Raw genomic sequence first — 20,121 nt, forward strand, 5'->3', positions numbered from 1 at the left:
AAATTCTTAAATAGTGGTAGATTTGCTATACATTTCTGAAACCATGGTAGATCTCGGAATATTTTGCAAAAATGTAGTATTTGGCCATTTTGCTTATTTTTCTCATACCAAAGTCAAAATTACAAAAATTAAAATAAAATAAAAATTTATGCACCAAAACATTAGTAACCGAAACATAAGAACGCGCCAGCCCATCTGTAATCCATTTTAATATTCATGTTAATTAGCCTAGATTGGCCGTAATGTAGAGTTAATTGTCTAGCTTTCAGCTTGCACTTGCCTGTGAATATGCTTAATCCAGCAATTCTATAAACTATTCAGCAACTGTTTGATACCACATGGCCTAGTGGTACGTCTTGCTCCTCCTTCGAGGCTGAGTCAAGGTCCTAAAATGTGAGCCCTACAATGAGGTTTCGGGTATGCACTTGTTGTACTTCCTTAGAACAAAAATGTATATCTTGTACCTGCTATACATGCGGTGAATCTCACCTAACATGTGAGCTACATCTATGAGTGAGGCCCACTGTTCTATCATTGTTATCTCCTGTTACTCCTATACAATGATTGACAATAACTTCGTATCTTTCCATGACATCAATATTGGAGTAAGAGAGAAGATGTCAGCATTCAAACTTCCAATAAAAAAAAAAAATATATATATATATATATATATAATTTGAGAGAGAGAGAGAGAGAGAGAGAGCAGTAACCTTTGTTCACAGTTTGGAAAATTATTAATTCCACGGTCCTTACGGCGGACTCTCTCCTCTCTCACATGATTGAGAGATTAATGCTGAATTGTTTGAGTGATAATACAGCATTTAACTACCAATGAAACTTATAATGAGAGAGGAACGTGGTGACCACTTTTCTCCATTGCGCTGAATTGGGAAAAAGATAACAATATATAATAAGACCTTGTTTATAAACTTTATATATATTGCATTGTATTCTAGTTCTTGGTATTGTCAATTAAATAATTAATAGGTTAATAGGAACGCCGTCAAAGTCAAAGATTATAAAATAGCCAATCTGCCCAGTAGAAGCGATATGGCTCGATGACTTGGTCACCTAGCAGGGAAAATCAAACGAAAAAAACAAAACAAAACAAAACAAAACACAAGCTCAGCCACATGCTCATTGCCTTAATTCACTGTATTTTTTTTCTTTAAAAATTAAAAAAGAAAAGGTTTAGTGCCACAGTGCATCCTAGAAACAAATGTACCTTAAATCAAAGACTATTTTTTTTAGTAGATCCTTAAAACCAAGACTAAGCACTACATAATGACAACGTTTTTGAATCCGGACCGTTCATTAAACCGTAAAAGGGAGAAGTTCAAGAGTTTTGAGGTCAAACCGAGGTTGAACCGGAGTCGAACCGTGATGACGTCATAATTAATTTAATAATTATTTTAAATATATATAAAAACATTAAATTAATAAAAAAATAGAAAAATTAACTAAAATAGTCTAATTCATTTAGAGAAGCTTATTTCTAAAAAATACATAAAACTTACAAAAATACAATACACAACTACACATTGTTATACACTGTGTGCATAAACTATACATTGTTTCTCATAACTACACACTGTGTGCATAAACTGTATGCATAAACTGTGTGCATTAACTATGTTTGTTAATCCAAAATACAACTACACATTGTTTCTCATAATACAACTACACATTGTGTACAACCTTGTTTCTCATAATAATGTTTTTCAAGTTACAGTACACAAACACTACTACACATTGTTTCTTACAAAAATACATAAAAACTTATTTCTAAAAAACAATAATAAAACTTCAAACTCCAAGTTACACACTGTGTCTTACAAAAAGACATAGAAATTATCTCTAAAATACAAAATAGAACTTCAAAGTTCAAACAGAATTATTATGATCATAAATCATCAATGTCATGATAGTTATCATGCTTATCATCATTCCCTAGCAATCCAGGAGGAGGGCCAACAGGTTGTCCAAATGTTCCCAAATCAATTCATTCAATCTCACTGCTATCATCTACAGATTCTACACACAAATTTGAACAAAATAAAAAGAAAAATCATTATAATGTTTACACAAGTTTGAAAAAAAAAAAATCACTATAGGTTATCAAATTGTTTACATATAAACTAACTTTCAATATTAGAAGAAGGCCCTGCACTTGTTGGATATGCACCCTCTTCATAAATTGCATTCTCCAACTCTTCATAATTAAGATATGGGTCTTCCTCTTCCACAAATACCCAAAAATCAGTTTTATCGATACTTGCATAATCAATGGGGTCAAAATTAAACTTTTTGTTGTAAAGCCTGCATCATAAAATGTCATGCTCATTATTGGAATTTAAACATAATTAGTAACTAACAATTACATTATATAAATGACTTCTTATAAATTAATATAATGATAAGATATAGCATTTAGTTACCTATGTCTCAATCGCAAGTTATGATGAACAAACACAAGATCATTGAGCCTTTGATGCTCCAACCTATTTCTCCTCTTAGAAAGTATTTGGTCAAATAAACTCCAACAATGCTCTCATCCATAAGAGGCAGAAGTTTGGCTAAGGATTCTAATTACCAATTTTTTTAAGTTTGGAGCATCAGCACCCCATAACTTCCACCTTCATCTGATTTTCATAACACAACGTAATCTAATATTAATCAACATAAACAAACAAACTTTCAATTGAATAATCACTTCAGTTATTCTAACTATAGTGACAAAACTAACTTTCAACATGAATAAAAAAAACTAAGATTTGTTTATAGTATTAAAGTAAATTAATTACTTCTCACCTGGATGAGTGGTCATACTTGTTGATAATGCAAGATCTCTATCAAAGCTCCCAATACGGTCTCAAAAATATTAGGTTTCCTTAATTACCTTTTCTTTGTCACCATCATATTTTGTCCCAATGTAGTCCAAAACAGCCATATGTACTGCTAGTTTCCGACAAAAATTCTCCTCATCACATTGAAAAGCGGGATTTAACCAATATGCAACAGCATGAAGATCTTTACACAAATGTTTTTCCCAACGATTTTTTATAATTGAGGTGTATGGCTTGTACAAGTGCTTCTTCATTCGGAAGATCTTCTTGATTCCCAACCGTGCTCTATGCATGCCCTCATACACATATCCTATTGCAGGCCTTTGATCAGAATCAATAATTCGTAACAAACGAATGAGTGGTGATGAAATCTTGACAAGAACATTAATATCATCCCAAAAAGAATTATCCAAAATGATAGAAACTACTTCTTTTGCCTTTGACTCTCTTGCCAATCTATTGTCCACAAAGAACTTGCTAGTTACTAAGGCTTGCAAGTCATACTTATGCACATGAAGGCTTCCAAATGAAAGGAAAGTAGTAGCAAATCTTGTTTCTCCTACATGTACAATATCTGTCCAACCAGGTCTCTTCCTCAACCAAGCAATCAAAGCCACATGATTATAAATAAAAACTGTAACTTTGGATGCACGTTTTTTGAGTCTCTCCACATGAGGCATGTTTCCCATATCCTGCAACACAAGATTCAGTTAATGTGTTGCACAAAGAGACCAACTAATAGTTTTATACTTTTCACACAACAATTTACCAGCAGATACATAATTGGAAGCATTATCAGTAACCATGTGAACTATGTTTTTTGGACCAACCCATGTAACTACTTCATCAAACAATTTAAACAAGTTTCTGGTACTCTTTACAATATCTGAGGCATCAATTGATTTTACAAATACCATTCCCCTAGGACAATAAACAAGGAAATTAATCAATGACCTATGTCTAGTATCTGTCTAACCATCAGCCATAAGTGTACATCCAACTTCTGCCTAATGCCTACGTTGTGACTCAACCAACAATTGAACCTCTTTCTTTTGATCTCTTAACAAAGGGACCCGTATAGCATGATAAGATGGACCTTTGTAACCAGGACCAGCAACAGCTACGGCATCAACAATCCTTTGGTAGTACACTGAATTCACTACATTAAAAGAAATGCAATTGTCATACAGAAACCTTGCAATAGCCATATCAACTTGCCTCACCCTTTCTTTACTTTGGAACACACTTTTAAGACTAAGTTGAGCTCCTGGAGTAGTTTTTAGAGCAAAGTAATTATCCACTGGATTTGTACACTTTCTTTTGCCTAAAACAGGTTTTTTAGGCAATCCACTACTAAATACTTCTTGAACATCTTCATCTTCTTGCATATCACTATTTGTGGAAGGCACACTAAACATTTTTTCTTGATGTTGTTTATCAGCTTTTTTCTTCAACTCAAACTCCTTCACATATTCCAACATTTGGTATCTCACATCATGAGAAACCTTTTTACACAATCCAATATCACCTTTTATCCCCGCAAGGTGTTTTTTCATCCTATTAATACCGCCACCTTTATATGTTTGCCTACAATACACACATGTAAAAGTATTCTGTCCCTTCTCATCCACCGCAAGGCTAAAATATTCCCAAGCCGGATCAACCTTTTCCCTTACTCTGGAGCTAGACTCCACTACATTGGAATCAACTTCATGTGATGGAGTAAACTCGGTCTCTGTATCCATTTTAATCTAAAAGACTAAACAACCAGTCAAGCATGCATAGACCCATCAATTTTTGAAATACAGATAGTCAAAGAATCACAACTTCATACACAGAGTCAAATTAACTAACTAATATACTTAAGAGTCATAGAGTCAAAGAATCACAAATTCACAACTTCATACAATTTCTGAAATAGTGAAATTCACCAATTTTTTACAACAGACCCATTACAAGATTCACAACTTTCACAAGTTAAAGATTGAAGCACAAATTTAAACACATTTGTGCTTGCAAACAAAAATTGTAAAATATACTTATCATGAACCATTTCTCATTCGTCATGTTCACAGATTATAAACACATACTTATCGAACATAAATTATAAAATATAAACACACATTGAAGCATAAATCCTTGCAGCAGCATATTAACAAACTATAATGCACAAGAAACACGGATTGGATTTTTTTTTCTCTCTCTCTTGATTATTGTTTTTGTTAGAAAAGTAAACTTGATTTTGTTACAATTTATACACACATGAACTCAAAGCAGGTTTATTGTAAGTGGAAGATGGTGTATTCATGTTGCTTGGGGCTATCAATCTATCAAAAAGAAGACTAGGAAAAAACTGAAATCAGTTCAAATCTAAGTACTAGCAACCTTGGAGGTTCTCCAATTCTTTTGACTTACCACAATAAGTCCTTGAACTGTGCAAATAGGACAACACAGACTTTATTTTATTATGCTTTGTTGGTGCCTCTGGACTAGTAGAAACAAGATTCAACAATATCAACCCCATACTAACCTATAAGGAACTAGACTGATGGCATCTTAGTTACTAAGCAACTCAGTTTTCAAAAAAAAAAAAAAAAAAAAAAACAAGATTCAACATTAAACGATTTTGTTTTGAAATTTTGGTTGACCTAAATCCTAACCCAACCCGAGCTTTAAACCAAATAAAAAAAAAGTTTCAACCTATCAACTTACCAATAATGTTTTCAACATGGAACTTGAAAACATTATTAGTTGAATGAAAACATCGAACGAGGTTGTCGAAATTTACATTTTTTTTTTTAAATACAACAAACAAGGATCTAATGTAAATGGTTGTGAAACATATATTTCATGAACCAATCAATAATCCTAGTATTCTGAGAGAGAGAGAGAGAGAGAGAGAGAGAGAGAGAGAGAGAGAGAGAGAGAGAGAGAGAGAGAGAGAGAGAGAGAGAGAGAGAGAGAGAGAGAGAGCCATAGATGGAGAAAGTACCAAGTACCAAAAATTGGATAAAAAATATAAATTGACATAAAAGAACTTTAATATCCAACACTCCAGATTTATTTGCTCATAAAACACTAATAATATCCAACTTTGAATCATTTTCAATTGATTCAAATCAATTTACACACCACCACTTCAGATCTATATCATCATCCACAATCAACTTGCAAATATTAACAAAGAAAAAGCAAATTAGAGGTAATAAAGTACCAAACGATGGCGATGGCGATGGCGATGAGGCAGAGAGTGAGTTGTGATAGCGACAAGGGAGAGAGGCAGAGATGAGTGTGAGAGAGAGGCAGAGAGTGATTGAGAGAGTGAGCTGCGACGGCAACGAGGGAGAGAGGTAGAGATGAGAGAGTGATTGAGAGAGTGAGGAAGAGGCAGAGAGTGATTGAGAGAGTGAGGCGAGGGTTTTAGAGTGATTGAGAGTGATTTTTGTTTTCAAGGTTAAATGTATGCTCTAAACAATGCTGTATAGGGGGGGAAAAGATGGAACGATGCTATTTTAAGGCTTGAAACAAGGCAACCATTTGAACCGTGTGAACCAGTCACGGTTCACAGAACCGGACGGTCGGACCACAATCCGGACGGGTCCATGCTTTTTTCACATGGAACGGTTCTTCACCTTAAACGGACCGTGAAAGTGAATTGTTCAAGGGTTTCTCGGTCGGACCGTATGATCCGGTCCGGGTTTAAAAACTTTTCATAATGGAATTTCACATTAAAATTTAAAATAAATATATTTCATAATGATTATGTTGGATCGTAAACTGTGTCATTCTACCTTAAAACCAAGTGGTAATGAGGAGGATTCACAAATCTTTTATGGCCTTTAACATCACATCACGTAAACCTATTTTTAGAGTGGTTGTAGAGAGTCAAACTGTGGTCTCCCCAACAGATTATACACCAGGTGTAGACACTTGATTTTGTACACATAATTTAATCTTGGAAGATGGTTAGAGTGACCATTCATATACCCAAAATTTAGAGTTACATTACATACATTAATTCATTCATTACATATCATAAAAATGATCTTCAGATTTTAACGATCATGACCATATGTCCCATTCCTAAATCAGACCTCGGATTGAAAGATATCACGAGATCATGTTTTCATGGTTTTTACACATTTCATTTGGGTGGAACCAATCACGCATGATTAATTTAAATTAATTCTGATTGGTAAAACAATTAAAATTAATTAAATAATTTTGTGATTGGTTGTTGGTTAGTATTAAAAGTAAGTCTGCTTGCATGGGAATAAAGTGGATAATCAGATAACAAAGAAGTTGTGGAAAATCAAGTCTTTTTAAGAATATTTATCTACATGATAATTATCACTTTAAAGACCAGAATATCAAGAAAAAGGATTGATTTTTTAGAATACGAATCAAAAATGTGTCTAGGTGCAATTTTCGGCTAAAAAATCCTCAAAAAGGGAGTCCAAACCAAACCAAAACTCGAACACGGGCTTGGCACTCAAGAGGGCCTGTTAGCACTCTTGGAGTGCCGATTGGCACTTCCCAAGGAGCAACTAAAGAACTAGGAGCAACTGAAGAACTATTTCCTTAAATGTTTCAAAATACCCTGATTAAGGTCACTCTTAAGTGGTTCCTCAACCTAGATGATGCTAGAGCAAGGAGTTGGAAGGACATTTGTCGCAAGTTTCACAATCAATAGAAGTACAACATAGAGGTGGATGTGACAAGGAGAGATTTGGAGACCACTAAGCAAGAGCCAAAAGAATCTTTCTCTAACTTCATTACGAAGTGGAGGTCCAAAACTACACAGATGATGAATAGGCCAAGTGAAGAAGAACAATTAACCATGGTTGTAAAAAACTTATTGTCTGTATACCATAAGTATTTGTTTGCTCAATATTTTCTTAATTTTAAAGCTTTGATTGCTGCTGGAACCTAAATTGAGGATGCAATAAATAATGGCACTATAAAGAATGAAGACCCAGCAAGATTTAAAAAGAATTTAGGATCTAGTTCTAATACTGCAGAAGTCTCTAATATATACAAAAAGATCCTTACCAACTTATTGCCCCGTGCCAATATCACAAGGGCCACCTCCAAGGCCTAGGAGGGAATTTCATGACTTATATATGCCTGTGAGTCAAGTGTTTGAAAAACAAAAAGCAAAGGGGTTACTAAAACCCTTAGACCCAAGACCAATCCTAAACCCATTACCTACAAGATGTGATGTGAGTACCATCAAAGCCCTGGCTATGACACTGATAAGTGTTTCGGCCTTCATCATGTAATTCAAGATCTGATAGACACTAAGGTGATTGCACCGCCTACAAGGCCTAGCATCACTAATAATCCCTTACCTAACCACAATTTTGGGAGAGGACCGATGATTAATTGCTTGATGATTGAAGAGGAAGGAGAAAAGGACTGGTTTGAGTTGATTTGTGACTTACCTGAGTGCTTTATGATGACATGGGAAGAGTTGATGGGTATGGCATCCACTATAGGGTATGATATGTGGAGTGAAAATGTTACAGAAACCCCAAATTACCCAACATCTACAAATGGGGGGAGACACTTCAAACCCCAATCAAACTACCCAACATTCACAAATAAAGAGAGACACTTCAAACCCTAAGCAGGTTACCAAGCACCTACATATGGGAGGGAGACACTTCAAACCCCAATCAAATAACCTAACACCCATAGACAAGGGGAGACACTTTAAACCCCCACACCTGGAGATAGACAACCCAATAGAAGTCTTGAACAAATCTACCCAACGAACAAATCTACCCAACACACATCCAATAAAGAGGATGAGATCCTCAAGTAATTGCAGAAGACATAAGCCAATATATCTTTATGGGGTTTACTCCTGGCCTCATACAAGCACCTCCAGAATTTGGTAGACCTTCTCAATCAAATCTAAATTCCTACAACCACTGCTCCTCAACATCTGAATGCCATGATTGGGTCTATAAATAGGGAACTCACTATTTCCTACTTTGACAAAGATTTGACCAAGAAGGGGAAGCACCACAATGACCCATTGCATATTACTGTAGATGCCAAAGGCAAGAGATTCCAATGGTCCTAATTGACAATGGAATTGCCTTAAATGTGTTTCATTTAAAGACTGTAAGTTGCTTGGGCCTAAGTATTGAAGATTTTGTACAGACTGATCAGCATGTGAGGGCATATGACAATAGTAGAAGGGAGGTCTTGGGAACCATGACACTAGAGCTCACTATAGGGCCAATGATCAAGAAGGTGGAATTTCAAGTCCTGAACATAGCATCGTGCTTCAATATGCTCCTTGGGCGACCATGGATCCATGACACAGAGGTTGTATCTTCATCCTTATAATAAAAGGTTTAATTTCCACATGAAGGAGTCATAGTTACCACATATGGTGATACTTTGACCATACCGAAGCCCATTTTTGATATCGATTCTGAGAAGGAGCCATTGACCTTGGATGGCTTTGAAATTGAGAAGTTTGGTTTTGGAAGAGGAGAAGAAGAAGTGGAGAAGATCCTAATGGACTTTACTCCCTACAACAACAATAATGTGATGGCAATGATGAGGAGAATGAATTATCTTTCGGGAATAAATCTAGGGAAGACTGTGAAGAAGACAACTACTAACGTCTCAATAATTCCCACTACCACACCACCTTTTAGGTGGTTATAAGCCTACTGATGATGACTTGCTAGAAATGGAGGTGAGAAGAATGGCCCGTGCTAAGGCCAAAGCAAAGGGACTCCCTTGTCCCCCGGAACCCATAAAGCCCTATACTCCTACATTGAACAAAAAGTTTGTCAAAGATGGAGATAGTCAACACTATTAGGGATTCCCTAAACTAAGGTATGATCCTAAGTCAAGGACAATGGTGCTTGGGTTTGAGCTATTCTTTAATTGTAACAACGAGCTTCCATGACTAAAGAAGGAAGACACAAATTGGGACCCAACTGATTAGGCTGATTACATAGACCCTGATGCAATGACTACGCTTCTAGGAGATGCCATTTGCAATATAGAAGAAGAAGAGTACTTGGAGGATTGCTAACATGCATTTAAGAGCCCGTATGAAGAAAGAACAAGTGATGAAGATGAGGAAGGGGGAGAAGCCCCTAGTGATGATGATGAAGGTAGCAACAACAAGAGTGATAGTAGTAGTGATAGCAGTAGCAATGACAATGGAAATAGTAAGGATGATAGCAATAGTGATAGTGAAAGCAACAATAGTGAAAACTATGATAGCCAATATAGTCGCAATAATAGGTGTGAACCCCTTAATGATAGAGTAGATGAAGATGTAGGACCTTTCTATGAAGATCACTCTGATGATGACGTGGACTACTATGATGAGATATAGAGGATGATGCTGAAGCTGAACCTATAGATATGGAGAATGGCACTGAAAGTGAAGCAAACAAGCTAGAAAATGTGTTGGAAGCTGTAGGAGATGAGGTTGAAGTTGAAGAAGAAGAGGCTGATGGTTTTGTTAGGCTCTAACTTTCCCCATAATGGATTCTTCGCAATTCCTACTATTTTCCTTAAGACCAAGTCTTCAGGAGCCAGTGGCCTTACCTTAACTCCTTTGTCATACCCTTGCCTAAGCTTCTACTGATAATGTGCCATTTTGACCATGACTACCTCTCTTATTTCGTCAATTAAATCCAAACTTGTTGAGAGCAAATGGTTGTTTTCTTCCACACTGAACTGGCTAGTCCTTAATGTCGGGAATCCTGTCTCGAGAGGTATGACTACTTCAGATCCATAGGTCATTGAGAATGGAGTTTCCCCAGTTGATCTTTGGGGTGTGGTGCAATATGTCCACAATACATGAGGCAACTCGTCCATCCATTTCCCTTCGCTTCATCCAGCCTCTTCTTTAGCCCACTAACTATGACTTTATTAACTACTTTTGCTTGCCTGTTTCCCTGTGGGCAGGCTAGAGTGGAATATTTATTTCTGATACCTAACTCTCCACAATATCTTCTAAAAGCCTTATTGTTGAATTGGATCCCGTTGCCAAGATCAATGTATGGGGAATCTTGAACCTAGTTACAATATTCCTCCAAACAATTTTTTTTGCATCCACATCCCTAATATTAGACAATGGCTCAGCCTCAACCCATTTTATAAGGTAGTCAGTCTCGACGAGAAACCATCTTCGGTTCCCTAATGCCATTGGGAATAGTCCCACTATATCTAAGCCCTATTGAGCAAAAGGCCAAGGACTGGAAAGCAAATACAAGACTCCTTTAGGTTGGTGAATATTTGGAGCGTATCTCTAACTTTGGGCACATTTCTTTACGTAATCTTGAGCAGCCTTTTGCATACTAGGCTAATAATACCCTTTGGTAAAATCTCTATGTGATAAGGACCTTCCCCCAATATGACTGCCACAAATCCCTTCATGCAATTCCTCCAACAAAGGTTTTACTGCTTTGAGATGGATGCATAGTAAATAAGGTCCTGAGTAGGAGTGTTTGTATAACTTCTGCTCCTTGGAAAGCCAATATCGTGGAGCTTTTCTTTGAATCTTCTCTTCCTCACTTTTGTCTTCGAGTAATGACCCATTCCTTAAGAACAAAACTAATGGGTCCATCCAACTTGGACCAACCTGTATGCTATGTATTTTGTTTGGTGTTTGATCACTATGGCTGGGGACCACCATATCCTTGACAATTATAACCCAAGGGAGGCTTGATCCCGAAGAGGTGGCCAACATAGCCAATGAATCAGCATAAGAGTTCTGGCCCCTCAAGATCTGCCTTATGGAGAAAGCTTCAAAGTTGGATTGAGCCTGCCTGACTTTAATGAGATATCCTTGTATTCGTTGGTCCCTAGCTTCAAATTCTCCATTGACTTGCCCAACCACTAGTCTCGAATCCAAGAAAACCTCTACAACTTTTCCTCTTAGCTAGTTAACCATTGCCATTCTAGCCAATAAAGCTTCATATTTTGCTTCATTGTTTGTGGCTAGGAATCCTAATCTCGAGGATTTTTCCACAATTATTTTCTTGGGAGATATTAAGACAATTTCCACACCAAATCCTTTCTGATTAGCTGCACCATCAATGTAAACTACCCAAGCTGGAAGATAAGGAGTGGAGACCACTAGGATCTCAGAACTCGACACATCGCCTTCCATAGAATCCTCAGTAAACTCAGCAACTATGTATGCTAGGACTTGTCCCTTTACAGCTGTCCGGCGTATATATTTAATATCAAAAGCACCGAGCATCGTCCCCCACTTGGCAATCATCTCTGTGTAGTCAGATTTCTAAAACAGTTCCTATAGAGGGAGTTGGGTAAGAACCACCACGGTATGCACTTGGAAATAATGAGGGAGTTTCCTAGTTGCATGTATGATAGCCAAAACTGCCTTCTCCAAGGGTAAGTAGTGATTTTTTGCTTCTTGCAAGGATTTGTTGACGTAGTAAATAGGCCTTTGCACTCTATCATTTTTTCTAACCAGGACTAGACTTACTGCATGATTAGTAACTGCTATATAAGCATATAAGACCTCTTCCTCCTCGAGTCAAAAGAGAACAGGAGGATGTGAGAAGTATCGCTTTAACTCCTCAAAAGCATCAATAAATTCCTTTGTCCTCTCAAAATTCTTCCACTTGTGGAGGAGCTGAAAGAATGGCTGATAATGGTTTGTTGACTGGGAGATGAACCTATTCAAGATAGCCGCTATTCTTGTTAGCTTCTGTACTTCTTTGGGATTTCGAGGTGGATGCAGGTTATTTATGGCTTTAATCTGATCAGGATTAACCTCTATTCCCTGATGAGTGATCATATAACCCAAAAACTTGCCCGAACTGACACCAAATGAGCATTTAGAAGCATTAAGACGTAACTTATGCTCCCTAAGCACCGAAAACAATTTTTCCAAGTCATTCAAATACTCCAAAGTTTGCTTACTTTTTACAACCATGTCGTCAATGTATGCCTCCACACTCTTCTCGATCTGAAACTCAAACATCCGAGTCACTATCCTTTGATATGTAGATCCAACATTCTTTAAGCCAAAAGGCATTACACGGTAATGGTAATTCCCAGTAGGGGTTCGAGAAGCTGTCTTCTCTTGGTTGGGGAAGGCTAAAGGTATTTGGTGATACCCTTGGAAAGCATCCAAAAAACTCATCTGAGGATGCCCAACAGTCACATTTACTAGTTGATCAATCCAAGGCACAGGGAAAGGATTCTTTAGATATGCTTTATTCAGATATGTGAAACCAACACACACTTGCCACTTCCCCTTTTTCTTTTTTACCACCATAGTATTAGCTAGCCATTCAAGATAAAAAGTTTCCTTGATTGCCCCTGCTTGCTTAAGTTTGATCACATCTTCCTTCATCGCCTTAGCGTGCTCCTTTGAAGAGTGCCGAGGTGGTTGGCTTTTTGGTACATCTCCAGGATTCACATTCAAATGATGGCATATAAAATCTGGGTTGATTCCTGGTGCCTCATAAGCACTCCAAACAAAAACATCCACGTTATCATTCAAAAAGCCTATAAACTCCTCCTTTTCAACAAGGGGTAGTTGAGCCCCCACCTGAAAATACCTATCTCCATCTGATTCGATCATCACTTTGTCTAACTCCTCACAAAGCAAATCCTGCTGCTCAGTCTTGAGTTCACCCTCAGGGTCCGTTAATAGCTACGGGTCCTCTTCTTATGCAGAAGAAGCCTTATCTAATGATTATTGTCTGATAACAGCCACTAGGCATTGTTTGACTTCCAACAAGTTCCCCAACTTAGCCCTCGGTGGAGTATTTGACTTTCAGGTGCAAGGTAGACGACACCACTCCCATCGCATGAAGCCAGGGTCTTGCCAAAATAGCTGTATATGGGGAATAAGCTTCAACCACAAAAAGTTTACTTGCATAACTTCATTACCTGCTTGCACATGTAGCTTAATCATTCCTTGGGGAATTACAGTTCTCTCGTCAAATCCAACCAGATGGGAGTCGTACTTGCTCAGATCCTCAAGCTTGAGGTTCAGTCTCTTACACCAGTCTGGGTACATTATCTCAGCTCCACTTTCTTGATCTATCAGGACTCTCTTTACATCATATCCCCTAATCCGCAGGGTCACAACAAGGGCATCGTCATGGGGTTGAAGAGTCCCAACCTTATCTTTCTCAGAGAAGCCCAAAGTCAGTAATGCTTCAAGCCTAACCTTCTTAGAATCTCAAATTTGCTCCTTAAGCTCTGGCTTCGAAGCTACTGACATGACTCTTGAAAGTGAACCCATACCATGGTTGTTCAAAAAGTTGGCCAAGGAGCAACTTCCCTTTGATACCCTACTCCGGTTTGACTTGTTTGCCTTGAAGACTAGTGTATGAATTGCTTCAGCTTCCCGACCTTCATCAACTGATCCAAATGATCACGTAAAGTTCTACAATCCTCGGTTATGTGTCCTCCATCCTGATGATACTACAGTAAAGACTTTGATTATGCTTGGATGGATCTCCTCCCATCTTATTGGGCCATTTGAAATAAGGCTCATTCTTGATCTTCTCGAGGATCTAATATACCGGCTCCTTAAACACCAAATTAACTACTTGTGCGTTAGCCCTTGAGGATTGATTAGCAAACTCCTTCCTGGATCAGCTATGATTATACCTTTCTGGCTGAGGATCTCTTCTTTCAGGGGGGAAGACTTTGGTTTTCCCCTTTCTCGACCCGCTTATACTCGTCAATGCGTTCCATGAGTTGACACATATTTTGGGCGGGTTTCATAGTTAAGGATTTTCTCAAGTTGTGTTCTATTGGGAGCCCAAGCTTGAAGAACCTGATGGCCACATTCTCAAAATCCCCATCAATTTCATTAAATGTCTCCCAGTATCTATTAGAGTAGGTTTTAAGTGTCTCCCCCTCTCTAGTCACCATGGACAACAAAGAGTCTAAAGGCCTAGGGACCCTACTGCACGTCACGAACCTAGCTCCGTAAGCCCTTGTCAACTCTTCATAAGAACCCATAGAACCCTCTTCTAACTTGTCGAACCATCTCATGGCAACAAGCCCAAGGCTAGATGGAAAAACCTTACACATAACAGTCTCATTCCTCAAATGAATGACCATCCTTTGATTAAAGTGACTCACATGCTCCACGGGATCAGTCCTCCCATTGTAAATAGTAAATGTAGGTTGGGTAAAATAATGAGAGAGCTTGGCCCTATCAATTCTTCACATAAAGGGTGACTTAGCAATTTGGCGTAGAGTTTTGCTCATTGCATCATTTCCCATGCTCTTAAGGAATGAGCTCTCTCTGTGCCTTTTACTATATCTCTCCACCCTATCCAAGCATGAAGATGCAGAGAAAGATTCATTGAGGGGGAGTTTCGAACCTCAAATTATAACTACCATCTCCAAATCCTGAACTTGATGAGGGTGTCTGATTTCCCCTATCATGTGCCCTACGACGCAACTTTTTTTGTAGATAATCAATTCCGACCTAAGATTTCGTGTCTCTTGCTCATGGGAAACATGATTCCCAATCCTTGAGTGGCTCCTACTAGTATGCCCTGTGTGTTGCATTTCCACCCTAACGCTTGGAGTTCGATCATGCTCTTGATCTCTCCTTCGCTCTAGACTGACAAAGTGGTCCACACGTTGCAAGCCAACAGATTCTACCCTACTATGTCTGGAGTTAGCCATAACTTAGAAGAAGTGAATTGCAGATGGTTCCCCACAGACAACTTCAATTGTAAGTGCTTAAAAAATAAAGGCCCATGCTCACTTAGATTAGTGGTACCTTGTCCTACAAATCAAGCCCAAACAATAGAATTTTTTGAGAGAATGAGAAAGAAGTCCAGGTGCAATACTATACTAAGCCCAATCTTAAGGCCGAAGAACCCAGATAAATAGATTAAGGTGATTTAAACAACAATTAAGGAAAATGTCTTCCTCAAGCAAGTCTGAGGATCAACTTCTTGTATATAAATTTAGTTCATATTTTGCACAAGGCTATTCACAATTCTCTTTCCTGTTCTAATGACTCTTAAAATGTTCATCCTCTTTTTCTAGGGTTCCCTTCCTTTTATATCCCTTTGCCATGCATCCTAGCCCTTCACCTGTAGGTCATAGGGCATTTCTCAGGATATTTGTCCCATCAGGGCTCTGCTAAAGGCAGTAGAAAGGCTACTAGCTGTGAAGTTACTGTTCATCGGTCATTTCCACATTACTGCAACCGATAAGGTTGGTGTAGGGCATTGAATGTGGAGGTGGGAGGTATGTCATTCAGGAAACTTCCACCCACCATCCTTGTCCCCATTGTTGTCTTTTCTCCTCTCCCTAGGTCTTCATAGGATACCAACTATCCTGATTCTTTTACTCACCTCAAGTGGGCGGAGTCCTCGAAGCTCATTTAACCCTTTGGGTTTGGACTAAGCAAGTTACTCCTCGGTCTGGTACTCCTTGGTCCACGGACACCACACAATAGCAATTGTGTTTTCATATCAACTACTTGTTTTATAATTCATGTAATTTTTACTTCTTTTTTTTTTTTTAACATGTAGTTGTGAGAGATTTTAGAATTGGGAAAGATATAATTAAATATGTTGGTGATAAAGTTACTTTACGTGATACAAATCTTAATTCTATTACAGTTGAATTTCATTTGTAGTGATTAATATGTCTCTGTGCAGTTTCCTTTAAGGATTATGTATTTGAATTGAAATAAAATTAGATTAACTTTAGACTTTTTGTCCAACATAGTATAATCCAAACACTTGCATCTATGGATTGGGCTTTGAGATAGGTTTCAACTTGCAATTAAAGAGATGTAATACATCTTAAATTACAACAATATTTATAGATTTTTTTTCTTATCTTCTTTTGGATTTAAAAAAAAAAAAAGAAAAAAAAAATTAACGTGATATATGGTTGAGTTAAGGTGATTATTTTTAACACCTCCACAAATTAAGTTAGAATCCAAAAGAAATTGAGTTGAACTAAAACTATTTAAGAATGCTAAAATCAATCAATAAAAAAAATTCCAAATTACTAAACGTAAAAAAAAAAATAGTTATAATTTTTTTTTTCTTATCTTCTTCTCCCATATTTTCTAAGTTGATAAAAATCTTAATTTAATTCCAATCTAAATTCTTTTCTTCATCTATTTCTTTTTAATTTGATTACAATCCAAAATTTTCATCTTCATCTAATCTTTTTTTTTTTTTTTTTTTTTTTTTTTTTTTTTTTTTTTTTAAGGTTATATTACTACATCTATTAGCTACAATTTGTTTTGGATAAAAATAAAAAATAAAACAGCAACGTTAGTTGAACTAAAACTCTCTAACTCTACTCTACTCTACTATTTAAAAATGCTAAAATCAATTAATAAAAAACCAAAATTGTGAAGAAGTTCTAAAGGAAGAATTTGGCTTTTTTGGTGAGAATAGCTATCTTCTTTATATAAATAAATATATATATATATATTTCGTTTCTATTTTTCTATTAACGTACTTCAATTATTACTTAAATTCTATGATTTTTTTATAAAAATATTTTAAATAATGCAATTCATCTCAATTATTGATTTATTTTTTGATTTGGTGTTCTTAATTGATCGTGCAGATTATTTCCTCACTTATGGCAACATCAAAATGGCTAGACAAGTAATTTATATGTAAACTTTTACGTTTACATTGCAATACAATTTTTGTTTCTCTTTATGCACTCTTATTTATCTATTTTTGAAATTATTTTGATTGTGGTACCCTAGAAGGTTTAGACACTTATATATAAAATTTATGGAATTTTTATTTCAGTCAAAATTTTATCACTAAATCTATTTGGGATGGAACTCATCTACCATATAAAATTTGGAGATTTATGTGAGAAGAACTATCTTTATTTTTTTATGAGTTTCTATTATCGTAGTTCAATTATTGCTTAAATTATACAATTTTAAAAAATTAGATAATGCAATTCATCTTGATTATTGATATTATTTTTTGATTTGGTGTTCTTAATTGATTATGCATATTATTTCCTCACTTATGACAACATTAAAATGGCTATGACTGGTAATTTATAAGTAAATATTTACATTGCAGTCTAAATACTTACATTTTGTAATTTATGGAATTTGTTTTTGGTCATATATACTAGAAATTTATAGATGATTAACACTTCTGCTACCATACATGTTAGCAAGTGTAAGCTCCAAGGACGAACTTGATGGGCCAAACCACTATTTGGGCTCACAATCTATTTATTTGGTGGGTCTGAGTATCCTACCTTGGGTTGTCCTAGGCTGAGGGACCCAATGCAAATACTTTCTCCCTCTTTCTCAATGTTAACTCCTCTCTCTCTCTCTCTCAAAATTGTATCCCCTAACTATCCATTCATTTCTCCTATTTATAGCCTTTGTTAATGGGGCGATCATCATTATCTTCTCCCTTAGTGCAAGGAAGGGTCCAATGTCAATGGGCTTAAGTGGTTTTTTAGGTACGAGTGGCTTTGGAAATAGTTCCCACTTCAGTTAATGTGTTTGGCAGCGGAGTTTCCTAAGGCTCTGCTGGGGACGTAAACGGCGATGTGACCGAGCATGTGCATAGTTCCTAGAATGGTTTCCCGAGCATCCTGTGAGCAGGGCGTATACGATCCACTTTCTAAGTGTCCGGACAATACTCAGTCCACGTTGGTAGCTATTCGTGGGTCTGGGCCGGGGCCTTTGTCGATGTGAAGATTAGATCCTTGGCCTATATCATTGATTCCTGATCCAAGACCCAATATGAACTTGGGCGTTTAGGTGCCGTATAGCAAGTATAATGGAAAGATTTTTATGTGCCCCACACACACACACACATATAATTAAATTACAATTTTAATACTAAGAGCTTTTATAATATCATTTCCCCCCCCCCCCCAAAAAAAAAAAAAACTTACATAATATACATTTTCCATGTAACTTAATTTTTAAAAATATTTTTACTATTTTATTTGTTATTAGATTTGATTATATTATCAAAAAATTTATATTTTGAAATTTATATATAATTTCTTTATTGGCATGATACTCGTGAAACATAAAGTTTGATTCATTCTAGCAGATACTAAATAAAGACTATTTGACTTAATTAATAATAATAAAAACGTTTTAAAAATAATGGATTGTTATTCTGATATTCAAGGAAAGCTTTTAGGCCGGATAGACATCAAATTGGACTTGCTGGATCTTGGGACACTGCAGTGTAACGCGGCTCCTGATTAATATAAAGACTGGCCTCTGCAAGCTGAGGTTGTGCCATAGCTATGCCTCCTTGTCTAGGATTGTTATTGTTTCTTTCCAAACTCAAAATATAAGCTACAAGACCCAAAACCAGAGTCACAAGCGAGAAAAAATGGCACCAATACCAAAAAATCCATAATTGCATGCTGTGGTTGTCTCATCAATCTCACTGCCCGTAGAACCAAGCGATAACATAATAGCCGCTATGATAATTGCGAACCTGTTCGATTGTGAAATAGACTAAATCAATTGAAAACCAATTTGTAAGTATGTAATCTCACATATGATAACTTAGAAAGAACTTTAGAAATTTAGAAAGAATAAAGAATTTTAGAGATTAAGAAACATTCAATCAAGCACTTCACTTCAAGTTCAAGTCTAATCTTCGAAACACATGCAATCTCTCATATGATAACTTTTCAACTCAAAAGGGGCTGAGAAAATGGGCAAATTCCCCTTTAAAAAAAAAATCTAGCATTTTGCCCCATTTTTTAAACTAATTAGGGAAATGCCTCTCTTTTGAAACTTGGTTTTCTCAAAATCGAGTTATTAAAAAAAAAAAAAAAATTGGAGCTCTATAGTGGCATTTTAAGGAGCCTATAGTGACGTTTTAAGGACCTATAGTGGCATTTTGTAATCCGATCTCCATGAAGTCGAGTTACATGTAATTTTTTTTTCTTTTTTTTACCTATAACTCGACTTCATGGAAATCAGATTACAAAGCGTTACTATAAGTCCTTAAAACGTCATTATAGGATCCTTAAAAATGTCACTATAGGATTTAACTCGATTTTGAGAAAATCAGTTTCAAAAGAGGGGTATTTCCCTAATTAATTTGGGAAAGAGGGCAAAATGCTGGATTGTTTTTTTGAAATGGGCAAAAGCCAATTTTTTCCCAAAAGGGGCACTTTCATAATATACCCTCGTTTGTCATTTCATGTTTTTAAAAACCAAAATGGTTAAAAAATTGAAAATAAGTCCAATATCCCAGTTTTTACCAGTGGATTTCATAATTGA

At 36.5% G+C, this 20,121-nt stretch overlaps 1 protein-coding gene across 1 annotated transcript; it reads right to left on the reverse strand.

Moving 5' to 3' along the window:
• Positions 1-2,002: 2,002 nt before the first annotated feature.
• On the reverse strand, positions 2,003-4,591 carry LOC115961469. Its single transcript, XM_031080449.1, has 5 exons — positions 3,882-4,591; positions 3,626-3,767; positions 2,900-3,538; positions 2,144-2,303; positions 2,003-2,034 (listed from the first exon to the last, which is right to left on the reverse strand). The coding sequence occupies exons 1-5, from the start codon at positions 4,589-4,591 to the stop codon at positions 2,003-2,005; spliced, it is 1,683 nt and encodes a 560-aa protein (XP_030936309.1).
• Positions 4,592-20,121: the final 15,530 nt, after the last annotated feature.

The sequence above is a fragment of the Quercus lobata genome, chromosome 9 (assembly GCF_001633185.2).
Source record: "Quercus lobata isolate SW786 chromosome 9, ValleyOak3.0 Primary Assembly, whole genome shotgun sequence".
Taxonomy (NCBI): Eukaryota; Viridiplantae; Streptophyta; class Magnoliopsida; order Fagales; family Fagaceae; genus Quercus; species Quercus lobata.